The following is a 19,236-nucleotide window of genomic DNA, read 5'->3' on the forward strand; positions in this document are numbered from 1 at the left end:
TTATTACTGCATGTTGTTGGTTTAAATGGCAATAATCAGAACATCATTGTCTTGCTATTGAAGCCTACAAAATACAGTGGGTTAAACATGGTGATGATAGATTTTGTTTGAAACTGCTGTTCCATTAGAAACTGTAATTGTAGAACATAGTCCTACCTTGCTCCTTTTAATATGAGCTCATGTAACTCCCAAGTAGTCATATTATTTAACAGCACTTCAGTGTTCGTGCTTAAAGGTCTTACCCTGGAGAAGACCTGTATACTAAATTGAAAAAGGAGAAATCTGGCTATCAGCTGCCACTTTTCTAAGGCATCAGGATCATTAACATACCCATTCTTCCTAGTCCTGAATAGATTAAGATTCTATAGAAAATCCAGATATTTCTGTTTATGCAAATTTTTTACCCCTTAAAATTTTTGGACCCCCTGAGGTGCTGTTATTCATCTGCTCTTTTGTTAAATTAATTTCCTACTGATTTACTTTGTGTTACTGATGTAGGAAACTGATGTAGGCAGCAGTGAAACAAGCATGAAAATATCAAAATGGAGGATGTGCTTAAGGTTGTGTGAATTTTCAGTACTGCTTACCTGCATTATGTTTTAAAGTGCAATCATTAATTATAAGTATCACAGTGTTTTATCTCAGAGCAGAAATACTATTTTCTAAAAATAGGTGTTTCTTAATGTGAGAAAAAATAAACATGCCTGTTTGTTTTTGGTAAATTTGATACAGTGCATTCCAAATTTCAGGGCATAACTACCTAATCAAAAATAATAAGAGATGATTGTGATTCAGGAGATTTTGCTGTACCAGAAGCCATTTAAACACATTATTGGGTTGTGCCCAGGCTAATTATGAGGGGCAGAGTGAGCAGTGGAGGTCATTTGGGAGGGAATTGTAGCACAAAGTAGCTTGGGAACCACTGTTTTACTATAATCATGTGATCCAGCCCTCTGGTTCATCAAGATACTGGACCATAAATATTTAAATAAATCATGCATGGTTTGTATTATATGTCTATTTAAGCTTGTGAGAAGAATGCAGTGCTAAGTGAAACATGCCTGGAAGACCTGCTGAGTTTTGTTTCAGAAGATTACTGATTATAGTTACTGGTGCTTCTGTATTCTATGTCAAGAAGCTTGCTTTCCCATTTGAAATCTAGAATTTGAATTAAAAATAATAGGCTGGGGTGTTTTTTAGTTCATTTTGTTTTGGAATTGATTTCTGTATTATGAACAGCACTGTGTTCTGCTCACGGCATTTGCTCTTCTGTCTGATCTTGATTCTTAAATATCCTGTTTCCTGTGACCACAGGAAGTCTTGGTTTGTCTCCATCTCACATTGTTACCTATGAGGTTACAGACATCAGTAACAAAAAGTATATATTCTGCCTGTTAATACAGCCAAACTCAGATGTCAGAATCTAAGTCTTGGAAAAAGAGCCTTATGCTAATTTTTAATAGCTCTCTGGCTAATACAGGGAGGATTATTTCTGAGATCTATATTTGGTATAGGATCATGTAGCTAATGGTATTGCTTGTGGAGTAATGTAGCAGCAACTTGAGAAGAAGCATAGAAAAGAAAAGCAGAAATAAATCAAAAAGCCCCAAACCAGCTAAGCACACGAGAAAGAAGTTAAGTGATCTGTGCTGTGTATCATTTTATCTATTGATTGTTCTCGAGAGTGTTTCAATGGTGGTTTGTAATAAAATGCAAGGGAGTTCCATCAAGCATTCTTTAACTGTACTCTCCTATAAAGAATTTCACATGGAAAAGCAAGATACTAAATGGAATACATGAAATGTGGTTAAATAGGCAGAAGTACTAGATGAATAGCAGAAACTATCTCCTGAAGTGCATAGCTATAAACACTTGGTTATATTAAATATAAGATGGAAATTTATAGTAATATTTTTCCTACTTATCTAGGAATAATAAATGTATTGGAAGCTATTAAAACTGCCATTCCCTAAATTTGGGGTGAATGTAATTGGTCCTTCCTTTATGTTGGAAGAAACTCACTTTTCCACAGTAATGATTAGTGTGGCACTGCTTCTGACAGAATCGGACTGAATGATCTTGATTAACTTTGTGTCTTTTCCATATGCATCTGGTATTTTGTCTGAGAGAATCTTTTTCAGAGGTGTTCCTTCCCTTCTTATTTATATCCCCTCACAACCTTTCTTCAACTTGGAGAATAAATGCGCAGTTAGAATCAGATTATGAAATCGTGGGGTGGTTTTTTTTTAGTCAGAAATATATTGTTGTTTTGCAAATAAGGAAAAATAGTTTAATTTTAATCCAAAAGAAGAAGGTAAATGGAAAAGATAGCAGAACGAGAGAAGTTAGAGGGTGTGAAGCTACTTGATCCCTTTTTTTCCCCACCTACCAAGTAGCTTTGACACAAGATAAAGAAGGGTTTCCTTGAATTTTCTCCCCGAGGCTGGATAATACACTCATGTCATACCAAGTAGAGTCAGGCTGTAGTTTCTGTTTTCATTTAAGAAAATTTGTCTACCTAAGGCAAAAATAAAAAGAACCTATTCCTAGTTTTGTGCCAGAGATGGCTGGTAATTATCTGAAGTCCAAATAATGTACTTTGTTCTGTTAGCAAGGTAGCTGCAGAAACAGTTAGGTTTTAGATTTTCATTGTTACGGCCCATTGTGTGAGAGGTGTTCTTCCAAGGCTCACTCCCCAGGTAGGCAGCAGAGAACATCTTTACCGTGATCGTGAGTGTGTGAGAGGAAAAAAAGTCTTTACTTAGGTCCTACATTTTGTTTACATAGTAGAAAGCCACTGAAAATAATACAAAGCTAATAGCTTTGTCCAGTAGATGTACAGTTTCATTTGAAAGATGTCCAGTAATTATGCTTCTACCAAAATGTCCATTCTACCAGGCATACATAGGCATAGACCTGCACTGAAGTGAGCTTGTTCTGAAAAGCCTTGGCCGAGCTTGTTTTGTCTTAGGATGTTTACTAGAGTTCATTTTCCTCATTGTGCTTAGTGTTGTGGTGACCAGGGGAAGGGTATTGGTTAGTCACAGCTGAACCTCTTCAGCTTTGCTTTTCTACCAAAAAGCTGTATCAAATAGTATCTATATATTAAGCACTGGCAGAGAGATGCCTTTCTCACCTGTGTTTTGGCTTCAGTCTTCTGTCTTGAGAAGAAATTAAACCTGAGAAAGCTCTCTAGTATTGTACTTCTTTTGTTGGCAGTTTGTAATAAAATACTGCATTGTGTATAACAAAATGAGCTGTTACATGCATACTTCACATTACTCTTTAGTGACTTGCCTGGTCAAGAAAGGTTTTATTAGTATGTTTATACAGATTTCTTCTTCAAACATTTCAGATAATGTAGTGTTTATTTTGGGAAACTATCAGGAACTGAAATGTATCAACTTGGCCTTCATGTTTCTGATCCTTTAAGTTTTGTCAGCTTGGAAGAATTTTTAAGTTACTGGATTTTCCTCCTGCCTCCAAGCCATTGTCCAACTGAAGGAAACTTAATGATGTTAATCAAATTCTAATTGTAATAGAGTCACAGCTAATTTATTAATGTACTGAATCAGTTTGGGATTGGTTATTTCCTGGAAAAAAAAAGGCAATTTTACCAGGTCTTACATAGGTTGCATAACTTGTTACAGGATGCTAGATAACTTTTTACAGACTTCTTTTGACCATTGCAGTAGCACCTGGAGGCACTAGCAAATGAGCTGAAAGAGAGTAGCATTGGCTTGAGAATGGGCTTTGCTGCTTATCAACTCAGACACACTCAGCTGGAAGATTCATTTATTTAAATAGAAAAAACCCCTTGCCCTACAAACAGCTTTCCAGGTTGGTCTACAGCTGGAGTTGAGTCAAAAGGGATTCCTTTCAAGAGTTGACTGAAGTGTCGCTCCAGTACTGAGGTCTTAATTTCTACGTCTTTCTTCCCAGCTCCTCTTCTGCAGGAGTGTGCACAGCTGCTTCGGGACTCATCTGCCTGCTGCCATTGACCTTAGAGTCAGGCCTGTTGCTAACTTAGACCAGTTGATGGGGAGTGGGAGTGGTTGGCTGTTTGTGGTGGCAACTTCATTCCCTTCCTGCTGGAATCTGACATCTTTGTCATGCGGAGTAATTTAGCTACTCTGAATTTGACCAAAAAATTGACTGACAATTTTCAAGGTAAATAGTTGCCCAAGTGACAATTTATCTTTCATCTGCTGGTATCTTGTGAGGTTTTGGTGTAATATCTGTTTCCTAGGACAGTCTAAATGCTGAAACAAAAATTAAAATCTCACGGTTATACTGGGACAGTTGCTTCAACGTTTCAGTGCTTCCAGTGAAGTAGTGCAGAATGGGACTTAATGCATAGCTTCCTTCTGGCATCTAGAACTTGTAAAAAGGTTTTGGCTGGTTTTCAGTGCTGCGCAACTTAGTTTTCTTCTCGTTAAGTTTCAGTTTTTAACCTTATTAATCTTAATTTCAATTATGCAGTTTTTCCTTCTTAGGCATTCTTTATAACAAGACTTTGAGACAAGGCCATGGTATCATTGCGAAACAGAATCTGATTTAAAAAAGAAAAAAAGTCTTATTAAATGCATGAAGTAAACTTGAAGCAATGATGTTAAGTAAGTATTTTCATCTGACAACATCTGTCTGCAGCTATCCAATTTTCATTTGAGGCATTAAGATCAAAACAGTTAAAAACAATTCTCCCCACTGTTTTTTTAATATGAAAATTAAACTGGAAACTGACAAATTTAAGTTAGTGCAGGAATTAGAGCTATTTATGTACCTATCTTGTAGAAATATCAAATAGTTTGCTGTCAGCATGCTTAAATTACATTCCTCAATTTAGCATCATTTTCAAAGGAAATTAATAAATTGTGGAAGAATTAGATGAACATATGAGTGTTTCACACTCATAGCAGCACAACAGTAAATTATCTCACTTAAAGTTTTCAGAACTTCATTCAGTCTGGTTAATTTTTTAGTGCAGTATCTATTGTTGTGGAATAGAATGACTTTTTTTTCTTCAAATTCCTGAAAATACTGAATTGTTGCATCCTTCCTCTGCATTAGTACTTCACGGGCTTTTCTGCTCTTTATTCCAAAACAGCTCATTACTGAATTTTCTTACAGCTGGTGGTGGTGAGGTGAAGTTGGTTGCATCTGTGTTACTCCTAAGTAAATACATGTTGTCTATTCTGGGTGTCTGGGGATGCAGTGTAGATTCTCAGACTTAAGGAGGTTAGCTTGAGTTACCTTAGTCTCAGATATCCTCAGGATGTTCACAAAATAATATATTACCCGGTTTCAGGTACACATTTATTTTGCATTTTTCATATGCTCTTTTTACAAGATAATTCTGACACAAGATGAAAACTCATGCACCTGTGGGGATGTATGACAAGTATCCACGGAGTAGAAGAGGGAAGGGATTTTATTTCCAGAACTGCTACAGCTTAGGAAGGCCACTGGAAACTTGTCTCCTGTGTTCTTGCAGTCGCAGCACTTTAGGGCCATTGTTTCAGGTTCTGTGCAGTTTTCTTGCCTTTTGTACCTCCTGGCAGGATCACGTACTTTGGTTCACATCTCTAAGATCAGAACCAAACTTGTCAGTGCATCTGGCTCATAGAAATATCTGAAGTTGCTACCAAGGACAATGAGAGTTTTTTTATAATGCCAGGAATACTTGCCAGGACCTAGTTATGATTGCCCTCTTGAAGATCAGGCTGGGTTGTAGGTGGGCTGTCTTTTACTGCTTGAGAAGACTCATATTTTTTCAAAAGCTAGTAATTTCAAGAGCAAAAGGAGATAAAAAGATGCATTGTCAATGACATCGTCATAATTTATCATAGAGAAATGATAGTTCTCAACCTGCATCTAAAATTCATGCCAGTATTTAATTCACGTATTCCAAGTGTGTTTTGTACTTCATTTAATCAAAGTGTTTTCCTGTATCTTAGTAAGACACTTGCTGTGCAGAACTCTCAAGTATATTATATCAGCAACAATGTCATCATTGATTTAAATAAAAAAAATTAGTTTTTAATCTAATTGTTCACATAATCACATTTCGAGTGCACTAATTCTGTCCCTACTTCTTTGAGTCTTTGTTTAGTCTTTTTCAGAATTATCACAGTATTAGCTTTTTTTTTAACCCACTGGAGCATTCACAGGGCCAAAGGCTCACAGCATTAAAACTGCAGAGAGCTCTTCAGCCTTCTCTTAAAAAGTATCAATTGAAAATCATCCTAATAGGTTGATTTATTAAGTGTTTACTTTGTTAGCTGTTTTTACATTTTCCTGGCTTACTGTCAGTGGGAAGCTTTTCACTGTCGTCTAGCGACAATGTGTGGGACAGTTATTTGGCTTTTACCTAAATACAGGAACAGAAACACTTATTGAACAGTTCTGTCTTCCTGAATTACTGCTGGCAATTCTGTTGTTTGACCCTAGCAGCAGTATGGTACTCTTCTATATAGAAGTAGTTAGCCCTGCTGGTCAGAGGCTCTGTGTCCTCTTGCTTTCCTTACATATTTCTGGAGTTTGTGGATTCTTCAGTGTTAAGTATAATCTACTCTCCTTCCCCTAGTTTAGTTAGACCCTCTTAGATTTTCAGCTGTGAGAACAGCAAAAGTAAGTGCATCATGCAGCAGGCATTACTGTCTATAAGAATTGAGAATCTTCAATCTGCATACAGCACATCTCAAGGGAGTACAGTTACTGTAGAGCAAGTAACTATTCCTTGATGCCTAGCGTGTTCTTTATGGTTGCACTGGCTGAAATACTTCCACGATTTAAATACTTAAGTATTTGCTTTAGAATAATGTATAGGATCACTTGGAGATACGCTATGTGGTATTTCTTGCAAGGAAATAAATCAGAAACTTAAAATTTGATTTAGAGCTATTGAATCTAGATGACAGTCTTTCTTCTGAGTTGAGGTTCACCAGTATTTCAAGATGACAATTTGCAGCAGTGTACCTTATGTAGCCTTGTAATTTATTGTGTAATAAAAATGTCTAAATTCACACTTAAGATTTGGGGGCAAATCAGAGTAAAAATCATTAATTCTGTTGAGTTTCCTGTCTGGCAGACTTGAATAGCTGGTCAACTAGTAGAGAGAGTTTGATTTAGATAGTTCAGTTTAGATGGGAAAGAACATGAACAGTGTCTTAAGAAATTTAAATGTTTTTATTAAAAGGTTCCTCACATCTAGAGATTAAGGCAAGATGAGTCAAGATTCCAGGGGAATGTGGGTTGAACTGTAGAGAAAACAGAAAACAACAGGAGAAGATAGAAAGGAAGTGGGAATTAATATCTCTTTTCTTGGGAAAGGTAGGAAGGGAAGCCTTTATTTGGAAAAATAAACAATTAGAAACAACTAAAATGGCAGTCACATTATGATTTTGTGAGGAAATAGGTGGGAAGGTATGTGCAGTGCTGGTGCAAGTCTGTTTTTAGTTCAAAGACCATATTTCTACTTCTCAGATCAGGAACTTGTAAAGCTTGGCTGAGTAAAAGGGCAGGGTGGCTTTCAGCATCTTGGAAAAGCAGCTAAACTAGAAGCTCACAGTTTAGAGACTGTTATAATGTAATACTGAGTGTGCCTTTGTGACATTCTGCGTATATTAAAAAAATCCGCATCCTCTTCCCTTCTCAGTTTGCCCCTGTTTCTGTGGTTCTTGGGCAAACTAATTACTTTTCCATAGATTAAGAAAATAATATGTTCCTAAGACCTGGTTGAAACAGACCAAGACATAATGTGAAGCTTAATTGATGCATGCATCAGATACCTGGAGAAGTAGGTAAATGACTTGGGTATATCTGTGGACAACAGTCTTTGGCTCCACACTAGATTATAGCTGACATACTCAAGAATAGTTTAAACTGCATTTTCATCTGCATTGTTTCATCTTGTCAATTTAGTTACTCTTCTCTGAAACACTTTAAACAGATCTCTTACTTACTGGTTTTATTTGCCAGAAACACTCAATCTTGTTCCATATTGTAGCTAGCTCTGGGCTTTTTATGACTATAAAATGCTACCTTTGGAACAAAACTATTCACCAAGATCCCAATTTCCATCTTGGAAAAGCCAAAACTAAACCAAATCTTGCACACTAGACAGGAAGCAGAACTTGAACACAAATCTATGTTACTCAGAATCTGTTGGCAGTTTGTAACAGTATCTTTGTCTAAAATTCCCTTTAATACTTACCTAGAACTGAATCTTGAACTTTAAAAGGGGATAGAGAAACTTGAAAGCGTGGAAATAAGAGTAGTGAAGAAAATACAACTTTTATTTAGCCTATGTTTAATTGGTAGAAGACAAAAGTTACCTTAAATTTGCTAGTGTTTCCATCAGCTTGTCAGGACTTTAGGAATTATATAAATTCTTGTAGGCCTCTTTTTTTGCAGAGTTTATGTAAATTCTCTCAGTTAAGGCTGAATTAGAACGGAGCACATCTAGAAGAACACCAGGGAGAAATGTTGTCTCTGGTATCTGCATGAATTTTCATAATCTCAAATTCCTTTGCATTGGAGAACACTTAATCTGTAACTCTTCTCCATGGTTGTCCCTTTCAACATCGTCATGAGTGGCACCCCTCCTCCTTCCAAAAAGTACTGGTGAAATTTTAACCTTATCTCTTGAAATAATGTAAAAACTTACTTGGAGGGCAACAGACTCATTAGTTCTGAGGACCTCATTTAAGGCAGTCACATTCACTGTGGGTTTTGATGCAATCCACTCTCTGCTATCGTACATCCTGGAGAGGCTATATAAACACTTTATCTATTGATCTTTCTTTTAACTGTGTTTTGTTTAAAGTATAGTCTACATAGGTAAGTATTAAAAAGTACTAGCTTATGGTGTACTTTTCTGTGTGCCAGGACTAGAAGATAGTCTTGATGAATAATGAAAGCAATAGCTACACTTTCTGCCTTACCAAGATTACCAGAAAGCACAGCACTAAATTAAAAAGCACAGTACTACTTTGTCTTCATTTCAGTTTTGTGAATAATTCTTTTTAAATAATTCTATAAACTGTTGTATATCTATGCAAATTGTCTTCTCTAGTATTCTCAACTGTTAGGAATGTCTTGTATGTCCTGCTTTTTTTTTTTTTTTTTTTTTGGTCCAAATAGATTTCCCAACTATCCATCTATCATTGTGAAACTATTATAAGTCTCTGTGCTGCTGCAGTAATGGTGGTGATTGGGAGAAACTGGGAATAGAGAGACACTAATGCAAAAGTGAAAGGAACTCATGACAGAAGTTTGTAAAGTGGAACAGACATTGCATAAAGGGTGTCATGGATACTGGCATGCAGTAATAGACTTTTTGGACATGCTTCTACTCTTACGTATATCTCTAGTAATAGTGTGTGACTTTGGGAGGTCAGTGTAGAGGATAAATCATAGAATGTTTGACTTCAGTAGTGGAGTTGGGTCTTGGGGGCACAGATCCGTTCCCTAATTTTTTCCATTCGTCTTTGCATATCTCTTTTGAAGTACATTTGTGCAGTCTTAACTGGATTCAGCTACTGACTTTGCAGGTGCACTGTATGCCACTGATGTTAGTGAGATCATACTGAAATTGCCTTCTTAAAACAATGTGTTATTTTATTAACAGTACTTTAATTTGTATTTTAAATAAAACCAGAATTTATACAGTGTACATTTTGTGCCGTGTTTAATTGGCAAAAGAATTTTGAGTATAGTGTGTAACACACAATCCTAAAGAACTGGTTGGAGACTTGCATTAGCCTGTACTGGCAGCCTTGCTGCCTTACTGTATTTAAATTCCTACTATGTGCCCTTTTGTGCAAGAGGGAATCAGGCTTTTGTTTTTTTCTAAAGTTGCTCTAAGTGAATGTATTAGTATACTTAGTAGTTATTTGAAAGATAATTCTATAAGCTTTGTTTTATAGTGGTTTAATGTTTACTTATATAAAATTAAAGTTATTTTTTATCTGAGTCTCAAAAAATAGCTTAATTTGATTGGAAAAATAATTTGGTGGCTCATGCAGAAAACCAGAATTTGCCACAGGTTTTCTAGCTCTTCACGTGGAAGATATTTATTATGGTGCTGTCTGAAATTGTGAACTTATGATGGTAACAGTGTGCAGGTGACTTTGGGCAAGCTTATCCCAGTAGTACCACTTGTGTAAAAAATCAGCAGATGTGAGTATGCTTGCTCCTCCTGGATTCCCACAGCTCAGAGATTGTCATATTCATGTAAACTTAATTTCTAACACTGACTTTTGCAGCCAAACCAGATAAACATTTTAGACTTCCCTGGTTTTGACCTGGAATTCTCTTCCCAGTGCAGTGATTTCCTAGAGAATAACTGTAGTTATGTTAGTGATGTAGGGTTCAGGACAGTCCTGCATGTGGTTATATGTCTGCAAAGGAAAAGCAGACTATGGTGTTGGGGATGACTGGGCCGAGACTGTATTATCATCAAACAAATTTTTGTGTAGCAGTATCCTTTGTCTCTAAACAGATGAATGCTGGAGATGATTTCGAAGGCAGACCAGGTGACTATTACTCTTCACGTATTTTGTCATTGGTTTCTTTCCTGATCTCTACTGGGACAGGATGCTCTTTATCATATGACCCAGCACAGTTTTTCTTGTGTTTTATCACGCAGTCTCTGCAGCTTTGTCTTCATTACAAAGATATGATGGCTGAGGCACAGAATCCCAGAAGGAACTTAAGAGTGGCCACAATGCTCAGTTAAGGTTTCAATGTTGAAGGATAAAAGTCTACATGATAATTGAGTTTGTTCTGCTGAAAAAGCAGTCTCTTGAATATGTCTAGAAAGATAGACAGATACTGGTTTGAAGCTTCAACTAACTAACTAAACCTCCCTAAATTATGTTTGTTTTCTTATTAGTTTGTGCAAGTGGCTAATCATTTTCACAGAAAAAATGCAAAGTAAACTACTCTGCTGAACCAAAGAAGAGGATGGGGTTCAGCTTTCTAAAAAGATACATACAAACTGTCTCTTTTTTTTTTTTTTTTTTGGAATCTAGACTTTAAGTCCATTGGGAATACAGAAGTGTTTGAGGGGAAGATGTTCCTATTAAAATGTAAATTTGTTACAACAGTTGTTGTTATGACACTGTAATTAATTCTTGGATTAGACTAAATGAATGCTCTCTGGGGAGAGGGTATACACATACTTGCAAATGTCCATCCTATAAGAAATAATTAGGAGACCTTTTTTGCATCCAAGAAGCTGCTAAGACCTATTTTGACTACTGGTATATGAAAACATTGAAGTGGCTCATGTGTTGCTTATCTCTGTCTAATGCTGAGTAACATTCTTCCCTAAGTGTTTTCTATGTATTGTGCAGAAGACATAAGTCTCAGGTAGAAGGGGTAAATGGAACAAAAACATTATTTGTTTTTGTTAGGTATCTCAATCTTTCTCAGGTGAAAACTTATTAGATTGATTTCTTACATTACCCTATGTATCTCTGTGCATACTAAAAACTTCCAAAGACCATTGAGGAAGGCTGTTGCTACTACATGTGACATTAATTCAGAAATGCTGTGGAGAAAAAAATGGCTACTCAGGATAATTTGAAACATGTGTTTACATTTTCTTCAACCTGTGTCCAACCTCTTGTTCCTCAGTTTTTCCCAAGTTTCAAGCAAGCAACATTCTCCTGGTGACAGCCTTCCTCACCAAGAACTGTTCAAACTTACACTATAATACTTTGTTATAGCTTATCTTCAACTTTGAAATGTATACTAAGATAAACTTTTTAAATACAGGTTACAAGGGCATAGAAGCAATGTCAGAATGCACTTAAGGATGTTGACTTTTGACTGACAGTGCTGTCAAGAATAAAAAGATTAGATCATTATGGTTTCCTTTCTGGCTATTTAATGGGCTGCTCATGTATGATCCATGTTTGTTCTTTTTCTCAGATATTAGAATTAAAGAAGAGGATCCTGATCCAGAAGAGTGGCAGCTCAGTGGTGATTCTACACTGAATGCTAATGATCTAACACATTTGAGAGTACAGGTCGTAGATGAGGAAGGGGACCAACCACATCAGGAGGGAAAAAGACTGCGACGAGTAGCGTGTACATGTCCCAACTGCAAAGAAGGTGGTGGAAGGTATGTAAAGTTCAGTGTCATGTCCCACATATAATGATGAAAAATGAATATGGGCAAGAAAAAATGAGCTTTTGTTAACAGCCGTTGTCTGCAGTGAGAGGAAACTAGAGGTTTATGCAAAGGAGTTTATGCAATAAAGGACTACCACTTTGATTTTGGGGTTTGCAGATGAAAAAGCAGATTATTCCATCCTTTCTGAGTTACTCCTTTGAAATAAGCTGAAAAAAATGTGGAGCTAGATGTCAGTACAAGTGAGGGGGATAGAACATTGCCCTAAAAATATGAAAATGAAATATTTTGGAATATGCGCATCTATGATTGGCTTCCTGTCATGTCAAGAACTTGATTAAATCCTGTGTTCCTGCATTTCCTCAGTGATTGAGCATTTTTTTCCACACAGTTTAATTGCTTTAAAGTGTTACAAAAATACAGTTTTCCTAGTTTTCTTTTTCAGTGGTTTCCTAGGAAAAACAAAGTTTGTATGATATAACAAGGTTTGTATAATAATTCTGAATAACAACTTTTGAACTGTTTTCAGTCAACATTAGTGAGATTTCACTAACAAAGAAGTACTAAGTTCCAATTCATTAAACTTTAGTGTTGCATTGGAACCTATGTTTTATTATTGTGCATCTCATTAAAATATTGCTAATTTTTTATTCTGAAAATTTTATTCTACTTCCAGACACTTAATTTTAAATATCTTGATTATGGATATGAAAGGGGAAGAGTAATAAGCTGCCTTTTTAGAAATGAAAGTACTTAGCTGTATTTGTGCTTGAGAGAATTGTGCAGGGGCTTCTTTCCAATAAAATTTGTCCATTTTGTTAATAGTTTCTTCACTAAAATGCAAGTCTTTGTTTATTTGGGAACTGTAGTGCAAATAGGTGAAATATCTTGAAGGAATCTGTCAGTGTCCACTGGCACTAAGAGTTCTAAGAGCACTGGCTGAGTTACATCTCTTGTCAGTTCTTGCTGCATATTCTAGATACCTGCCTTGCAAGCACAGGGAGGTAATATCTCAGGCAGCCATGCTGAGTAAGTATTAAGTGTGTTTGAGAAAAAGACTCTGATACAATTACACCTCCAGAAAGGCTAGTGATAATGGCTGCAGGTTATGCAGCATCTTTGTCCATCAGATTCCTCTTATTAAATTTCTGTGTAGCTCACTGCAACATGGCACAGACATTTCCAGGTTCTTGGTGAACTCTGGCTCTGCTATGAAAATCTGCCCAAAGTACTCCCTGGGCTGAGATTGTTTCATTTCAGGAGAAAACTCAAAGAATGTGGTTTGCACTGCCTATACTCTTAGGTGTTTGATCTTCCTCATGCTCTATTCCAAACTCTGGTGGCTTTAATTTAGAAATCTGTACTGTAAAATTTTCTTCCTTCTGTGTGGAGTTGCTATAAAATGAAATTTTAAACTTTCAGCCCAAGAGAAAATCTTTTTGAGAGATGGTTTGGGAAGTCTGGAGAAGGGTGTAGTCTGACTGAAAACACAGATAATGCAATTTTTGGGAAAGAGTTGAGATAAGAGCTATGACAGAGTTTAGATAGATGAGTGAAATCCACTGTAAAGGAAGGCCTGGACACATCAAACATGCAAAGTAACTAGAAAAAATAGGACAAGTATTCAGGATGTGAGAATAATTGGAACTGGAAGAGAAACAGGATAATGGAGACAGTGGTGGGGAAACAGAAAAGTGTGAAAGTGCTTACAGTTGCTAGAGCAACTTTCCCACCAGAATGTAGAATTCCTTTAGAGTTTAGGAGAAAGGAATAAGCCCACTTCAAAGAATATCTGAGTGTTATAATGTTCCGTAGCTGCTAGAGTTACCTGTTTATCCCTAGTGCTTGAATTCTGAGTTTTGATTTGTTTTTCAACTCCGCTGATGATTTGCTGAGTTTCAAATAGTAAGATATTTACTATTGTAGATTCCTTCAGATAGCATTCATAATTCTTAAAATGACGTTAAAGTTACCAAATTTACAATTGGGCAAATGCTTAGTTAAGATATCCTGGGCAACTTTAGTTTAATTCCTTGTGTATACATATTTATCACTTAGTTTCTAATTACTTTTACTGCAGGCTATTTTTTTCATATGGCATCAGTGCCATTTGGTGCATGGGATGGCTGATGCACAGGAAATGAATCAGGGCTGTGTAATGATTGTCACCTGCTTCACTTATTGCAGAAATTGGGAGGTGTTTAGGGAATGAGACATAGGACTGCAGCAACAGGGCTCTGAAGTTTTGGAGGTGTAGATCTATATACCCCACCTTTTCCACTGCAGAAGTACTGAGTTTATTTCCTGCGAAGAAGGTGATTGAGCAGACTGTGAACGTCTACAGTACTCTGAGAAAATAGGCTTCTACTACATTAACCTTGACACCTCAAGCTGGTGGGTGTTTGACAGTTTTGGCCTTAATCTCTTTCTACCTCATAGCAGGATGTACATAGTGATTATACTAGTTCAGGTTCACCATACCAAGACATTATGATGATAAAGCCATTAATATTTGTGAATTGCTTAGAGACTGTGAGTGAGTGTTGTCAGTACCCATGATGAGATAAAAAAAACCCCTGGAGAAATGAATAAATTCTGTATAATAATTTAATGTAGTGCAAAAATAATATGTAACTAGTAAAACAAGAAAAGTACTTTAAATCAGTATAAAAAACTGCGTAGTGTTTCACTCAGTTAGTACTGTATGCTCTGAATGGAGAAGGAAAAGGAAAATGGCTTCACATATGCAGACTTCATCATAATTTCATCTATTGTATAGTGTTTGTTTTAGTGTTTCTTGCATTTTCTGGATTCAGAGGCGAGTTGAGAAGTTCTTTGTAGTTTTTGTTGTTGGCTTTTGGAATTGAACTACATTCAGTCTTCAGATTTGTACCAGTTTTGTGAAGTGGGAAGCCACTATTATCTTTGCTTTGATGGGAGGGAAGTAGGAAAGGAAGATGTTGATGTATTAGATTTGTAAATTAACACCTTTTAGCCCCAAGCTTATATAATAAATGGGGAATAAGCAAGTGGACAGAGAGACACATGCCTCAAAGGATGGCTCTCTTTCCAGACAGAATGTATTAGGCTTCTAGTTAAGGTGTCTGAAGTTAAGTAAAAAGTTTAGTCTCCTCCCAGTTAGATCTAGAGATTCCACCCTCCTAACAATTACATCTGGAATTACATTGAGATATAACTACTACTGTCTGATATATAGAGGAGTTGTGCTTCTGAGTACCACTGCAGGTATGTCACTCTAAAAACCACATTCTTAAAATAATTAATGTGTGTGTTTTACCCTTGAAATGCTTAATGTTATTGGTAGAAATACTGCTGAATATAAAGTCCAGTTTCTCAGTGGATGAAGGTGTTTCCTGATGAAACAGGAACACCATGCAGACTGCATGGTTATTGAGAAATATAATTTCCAATCTTTGTAAAGCTAAAATGTACTATGGAAATATGTTAATATTAATTATTTTTAAGACTTCAGTCGAGGGTTAGGCTGGAGCCATATACATCTATTCAGTGATGATGGCTATTGTCCAGTGCAGCAAGAAAGGCCTCTTAGCATGATATGTTAGGGCATAGGGCCAGACTGCCACAGCTGCAAAGTGTCCAGATAGAATCTGGCTTGTATCCTGTCTGTTTAGAGAACACATGAAGCAAACATACAGATGTGGATGTGAAGTTGTATAGAATAAATACACTTACTTGCTAATTCACAGTAGTCTTGTGGGTTTCATTCTATGGATCCTTAATTTCCCCCTCACTAGAAGCTTTAGAGTCTGCTAAGGAATGCTGCCACCATTTAGGTGAGGTGCTTACAATCACATGTTCTATACCACCCATGCACAGTAACAACCATGAGTTGAATCTTGGTTTCCTTCAGTCTAGACTAAAGGTGCAAAGAAGCAATTTCAGATTATTGATTTAGGAATATTAACATTATTCTGAGGGAATTTTGATGTGATTTCATCCAATTTGTGTACTATATCATGCCATTTGTACTAATTACTGTGGAAGGGAAGACGCTAGAGTTTATTTGGAGAAGGTGTTAGGATAAGTTCTGAGATGATTATCCTGCTGCAACAGGATCAAAAGCCTTCTGGACTCTGCTTCTGCTGCCATTGAATTTGTTCTGAAATCAAAACTTGTATTTGTCATGACAAATAATTAGTAGTTAAAAGTGATGGTTTTATGTTCTGGGACAAAATGACAAATGAAGCACTGGAAAGATTGCTCTATATTGAGAATTTGTAGAAACATTTTCTAGGACTTAATGGGATTTTATCACCTTACTTTTCGGGACTGTCTGTAATGTTTCAGGTACATATGTGATTAGGCTGGAACCCCCTTTAGTCACTGTGAGGTTTTAGAGTGAGTTGACTTTGTGCACGTTCAGAAATGTTTGTGGCAATGGCTAGCTCCTTGAAGCGTGTATGCGCTTTGGCCTGAAGCTTCATTAGATGTAAACCAGAAGCAAAAAGCACCCAGTTTAAAGAAAAAAAATGTCCTGGGGAGGCAGCTGAAAATTGTATAATCAGTCATGGAGTATGGAGCACCCAAGACTGTGATTTCAGAATCCACCAAAGGTGTTCTAAGTTAATATTGCTGATGAATAAGGTGACCTGATGCCTGACAGCTTTTTCCAATCTCCTCCCTTGTACCAGCATTTGCCATTCATATAGCTGTGTTGTCAGCCAGACCTACTCCCTCAAGTGCTCCTTTCAGCAGTAGCAAACTCTTAAATTTGCTATAATCAATCATGATGCCCTGCACTGGCCAGACTGATCTTTTTCTCTGGGTCTTCTCTTATATCTTGTGATTTGATTTTAAAAAAATTAAAAATTAGGCTGTTCTATCAGGTACTTGCCTTGATCACCTGTCATTTCAGTGAGATAGCATCTTAAAGTAAGCATCAGGCTTAGTCTGGATTATATGATCTGTGAATTCTGTATTCATTGTGATGGATTTCTTTTATTTTAACTGAAAAACTAACAAATTAATGTCAGCAAGATCAGCTTCCATCTCTTTTAGTGAAAGAATTCAGGTTAGTATGGTTGTCTTCAAACCCCAAACTGATTCTCAGATTTCTCCAAGATGCCAGAAGTCCCATCTGTTCTCTACCCAGTTTCCAAAATCTCCAGTGTCCGTTCTGGAAATTGCAGTAATTTGTGTTTTTCTTTGCCAAAACTATCTTTGATATGGTAAAACCCTGAAACTTGGAGAAATGTAAAATATGGGCACTCGAGCATCAAAGTGGTACAAACTACTATAATAACTGTATTTCCAACTTCATATTCTGAAATATTCATGTTCTTCTTAGGCTTCTTAAAGATTATGCTTCTACCACATACACTTCACACACAGCTGAATTTACCGTTTTCTGTGGAGCTGGGAAAGCATTATATAATTTATTTCCAGCTTCTTATGGAGTGTACTGGAATCTGGTTGTATTTGAAACAAAACCATGAAGCTGCTCGGGTTGGTGTGCAGATCCATTGTGGTATGTGTAGCCCCATGTATGTATATGACCCGTATTTAGGAGGACTGTAGTAGAATTAATATCTTCTCTCTCTCTCTTTTTTGTTTTTTTAAACAGAGGCTCCAACTTGGGAAAAAAGAAGCAACACATTTGTCACATACCAGGATGTGGCAAAGTATATGGGAAGACCTCACATTTGAGAGCTCATCTCCGCTGGCATTCTGGAGAGCGTCCATTTGTTTGTAATTGGATGTTCTGTGGCAAAAGGTTCACTCGCAGCGATGAGCTCCAGCGACACCGAAGAACGCACACAGGTTTCCAGTCTTTGGTTCTGGTGTATTTAACTAAAGGAGTGCTATGGACTGAGCTTGCATAAATAATTTCTAAGAGGAGAACAGATCTTTGAATTGGATTGATTTTAATGCAGTGTGATTTTTCTAAAATCAGCTAAGTCTTGCTGATACTTACACACTTTGGAATCTTTGGTAGGTCTGAGGAGATAAAACAGCCGCCTCTTGATTCAGAAATGACATTTCAGCTAATGTTTAATGTAGCTTAATCAGAATACTTTGATTCAGGCTCAGCAATGCATTTCGTTTGTTTGAACTGTATTATAACTTTTTCTATCTTAAAACTTCAATAAGAAAAGAAGAGGACTAGGTGGCCTGGGGATTAGATATCATTCCTAAAATCAAAGAAGAGCATATGGTGGTGCATCATTCTACATCTTTTAGTTTTGTGGTTAGACCACTGATTAGGAACTTAAAGTTCACATTTCTCCTTCTGTCTAATAAAAACAAAAGAAGTTATTTTAGAAGTTATTTATTTATTTTAGTTATATTCCACCTTATCAAGGAGCGGTTAGTTTAAAATCTGTTAACTGTTTTATCTGTTTTCTTACAAACTAAATCTATGTATGCATTCAACAGGATGTTTGCCTTTTAAAGTCATAGTATTTGAAAAACACATAGGTAAATAAAAATCAGCATTTACATTGCTCAGAAAAATGCCTTTGGATGTCTGTGAAAAATATCCCGTGTTGTTCTTGACAGTGTGCTTTGTGTAGACATTTTGGATGCTAAATCCAGGCTGGGATGTTACAGTTTGTCTGGATGGACAGGCTGATGGTTTTTTAAAAAGGCGAGTTGAATGATCTGGTTCAGAGTGTTGTGGTTAACAGCTCCTAGTGTACCTGCCTACCAGTAAAAAGTAGAGAACTAAAGGGATCTATCCTTTGACCTCTTTTAAAATATTTATCATTGACCTGGAGGAGTCAACAGAGTTCTCCTGTTCAGCTTTCAAGGTTTGTGGATGACCCCAAACTGGAGTGACTAGGCAAGGCTGCTCTTCTGAGGGACGGAGGCTGAAGGAATGGGTTAACAGGAATCCTAGGAAATTCAGCAAGAATGGTCACAAATACTGCACCTGAGATGGACTTAACACTTAGGGTAACACAGGCTAAGCATGGAGAGGTTGGAAACAGCTCTACTGAAAAGTACCTGGAAGTCTTGATAGACAAGTGGAGCATGATCAAGGGCCAGCAGCAACGATGCCCAGAGTTGTACCATGGAAGCAAAGGATCAGGGATTATTCCCCTCTTCTGGTT

The 19,236-nt window shown here is 36.8% G+C and overlaps 1 protein-coding gene across 4 annotated transcripts in view; it reads left to right on the top strand.

The window, feature by feature from the left end:
- Nucleotides 1-19,236, top strand: part of SP3 (Sp3 transcription factor) — a 34,551-nt gene that overhangs the window by 12,652 nt on the left and 2,663 nt on the right. For all 4 annotated transcript variants that reach the window (XM_062498739.1, XM_062498740.1, XM_062498741.1 and 1 more), the window contains 2 exons: nucleotides 11,941-12,133; nucleotides 17,748-17,944. In XM_062498739.1, the coding sequence (XP_062354723.1) occupies nucleotides 11,941-12,133; nucleotides 17,748-17,944 (390 nt within the window). The remainder of the gene's footprint in view (nucleotides 1-11,940; nucleotides 12,134-17,747; nucleotides 17,945-19,236) is intronic.

Source organism: Cinclus cinclus, chromosome 9 (genome assembly GCF_963662255.1).
Source record: "Cinclus cinclus chromosome 9, bCinCin1.1, whole genome shotgun sequence".
NCBI lineage: Eukaryota > Metazoa > Chordata > Aves > Passeriformes > Cinclidae > Cinclus > Cinclus cinclus.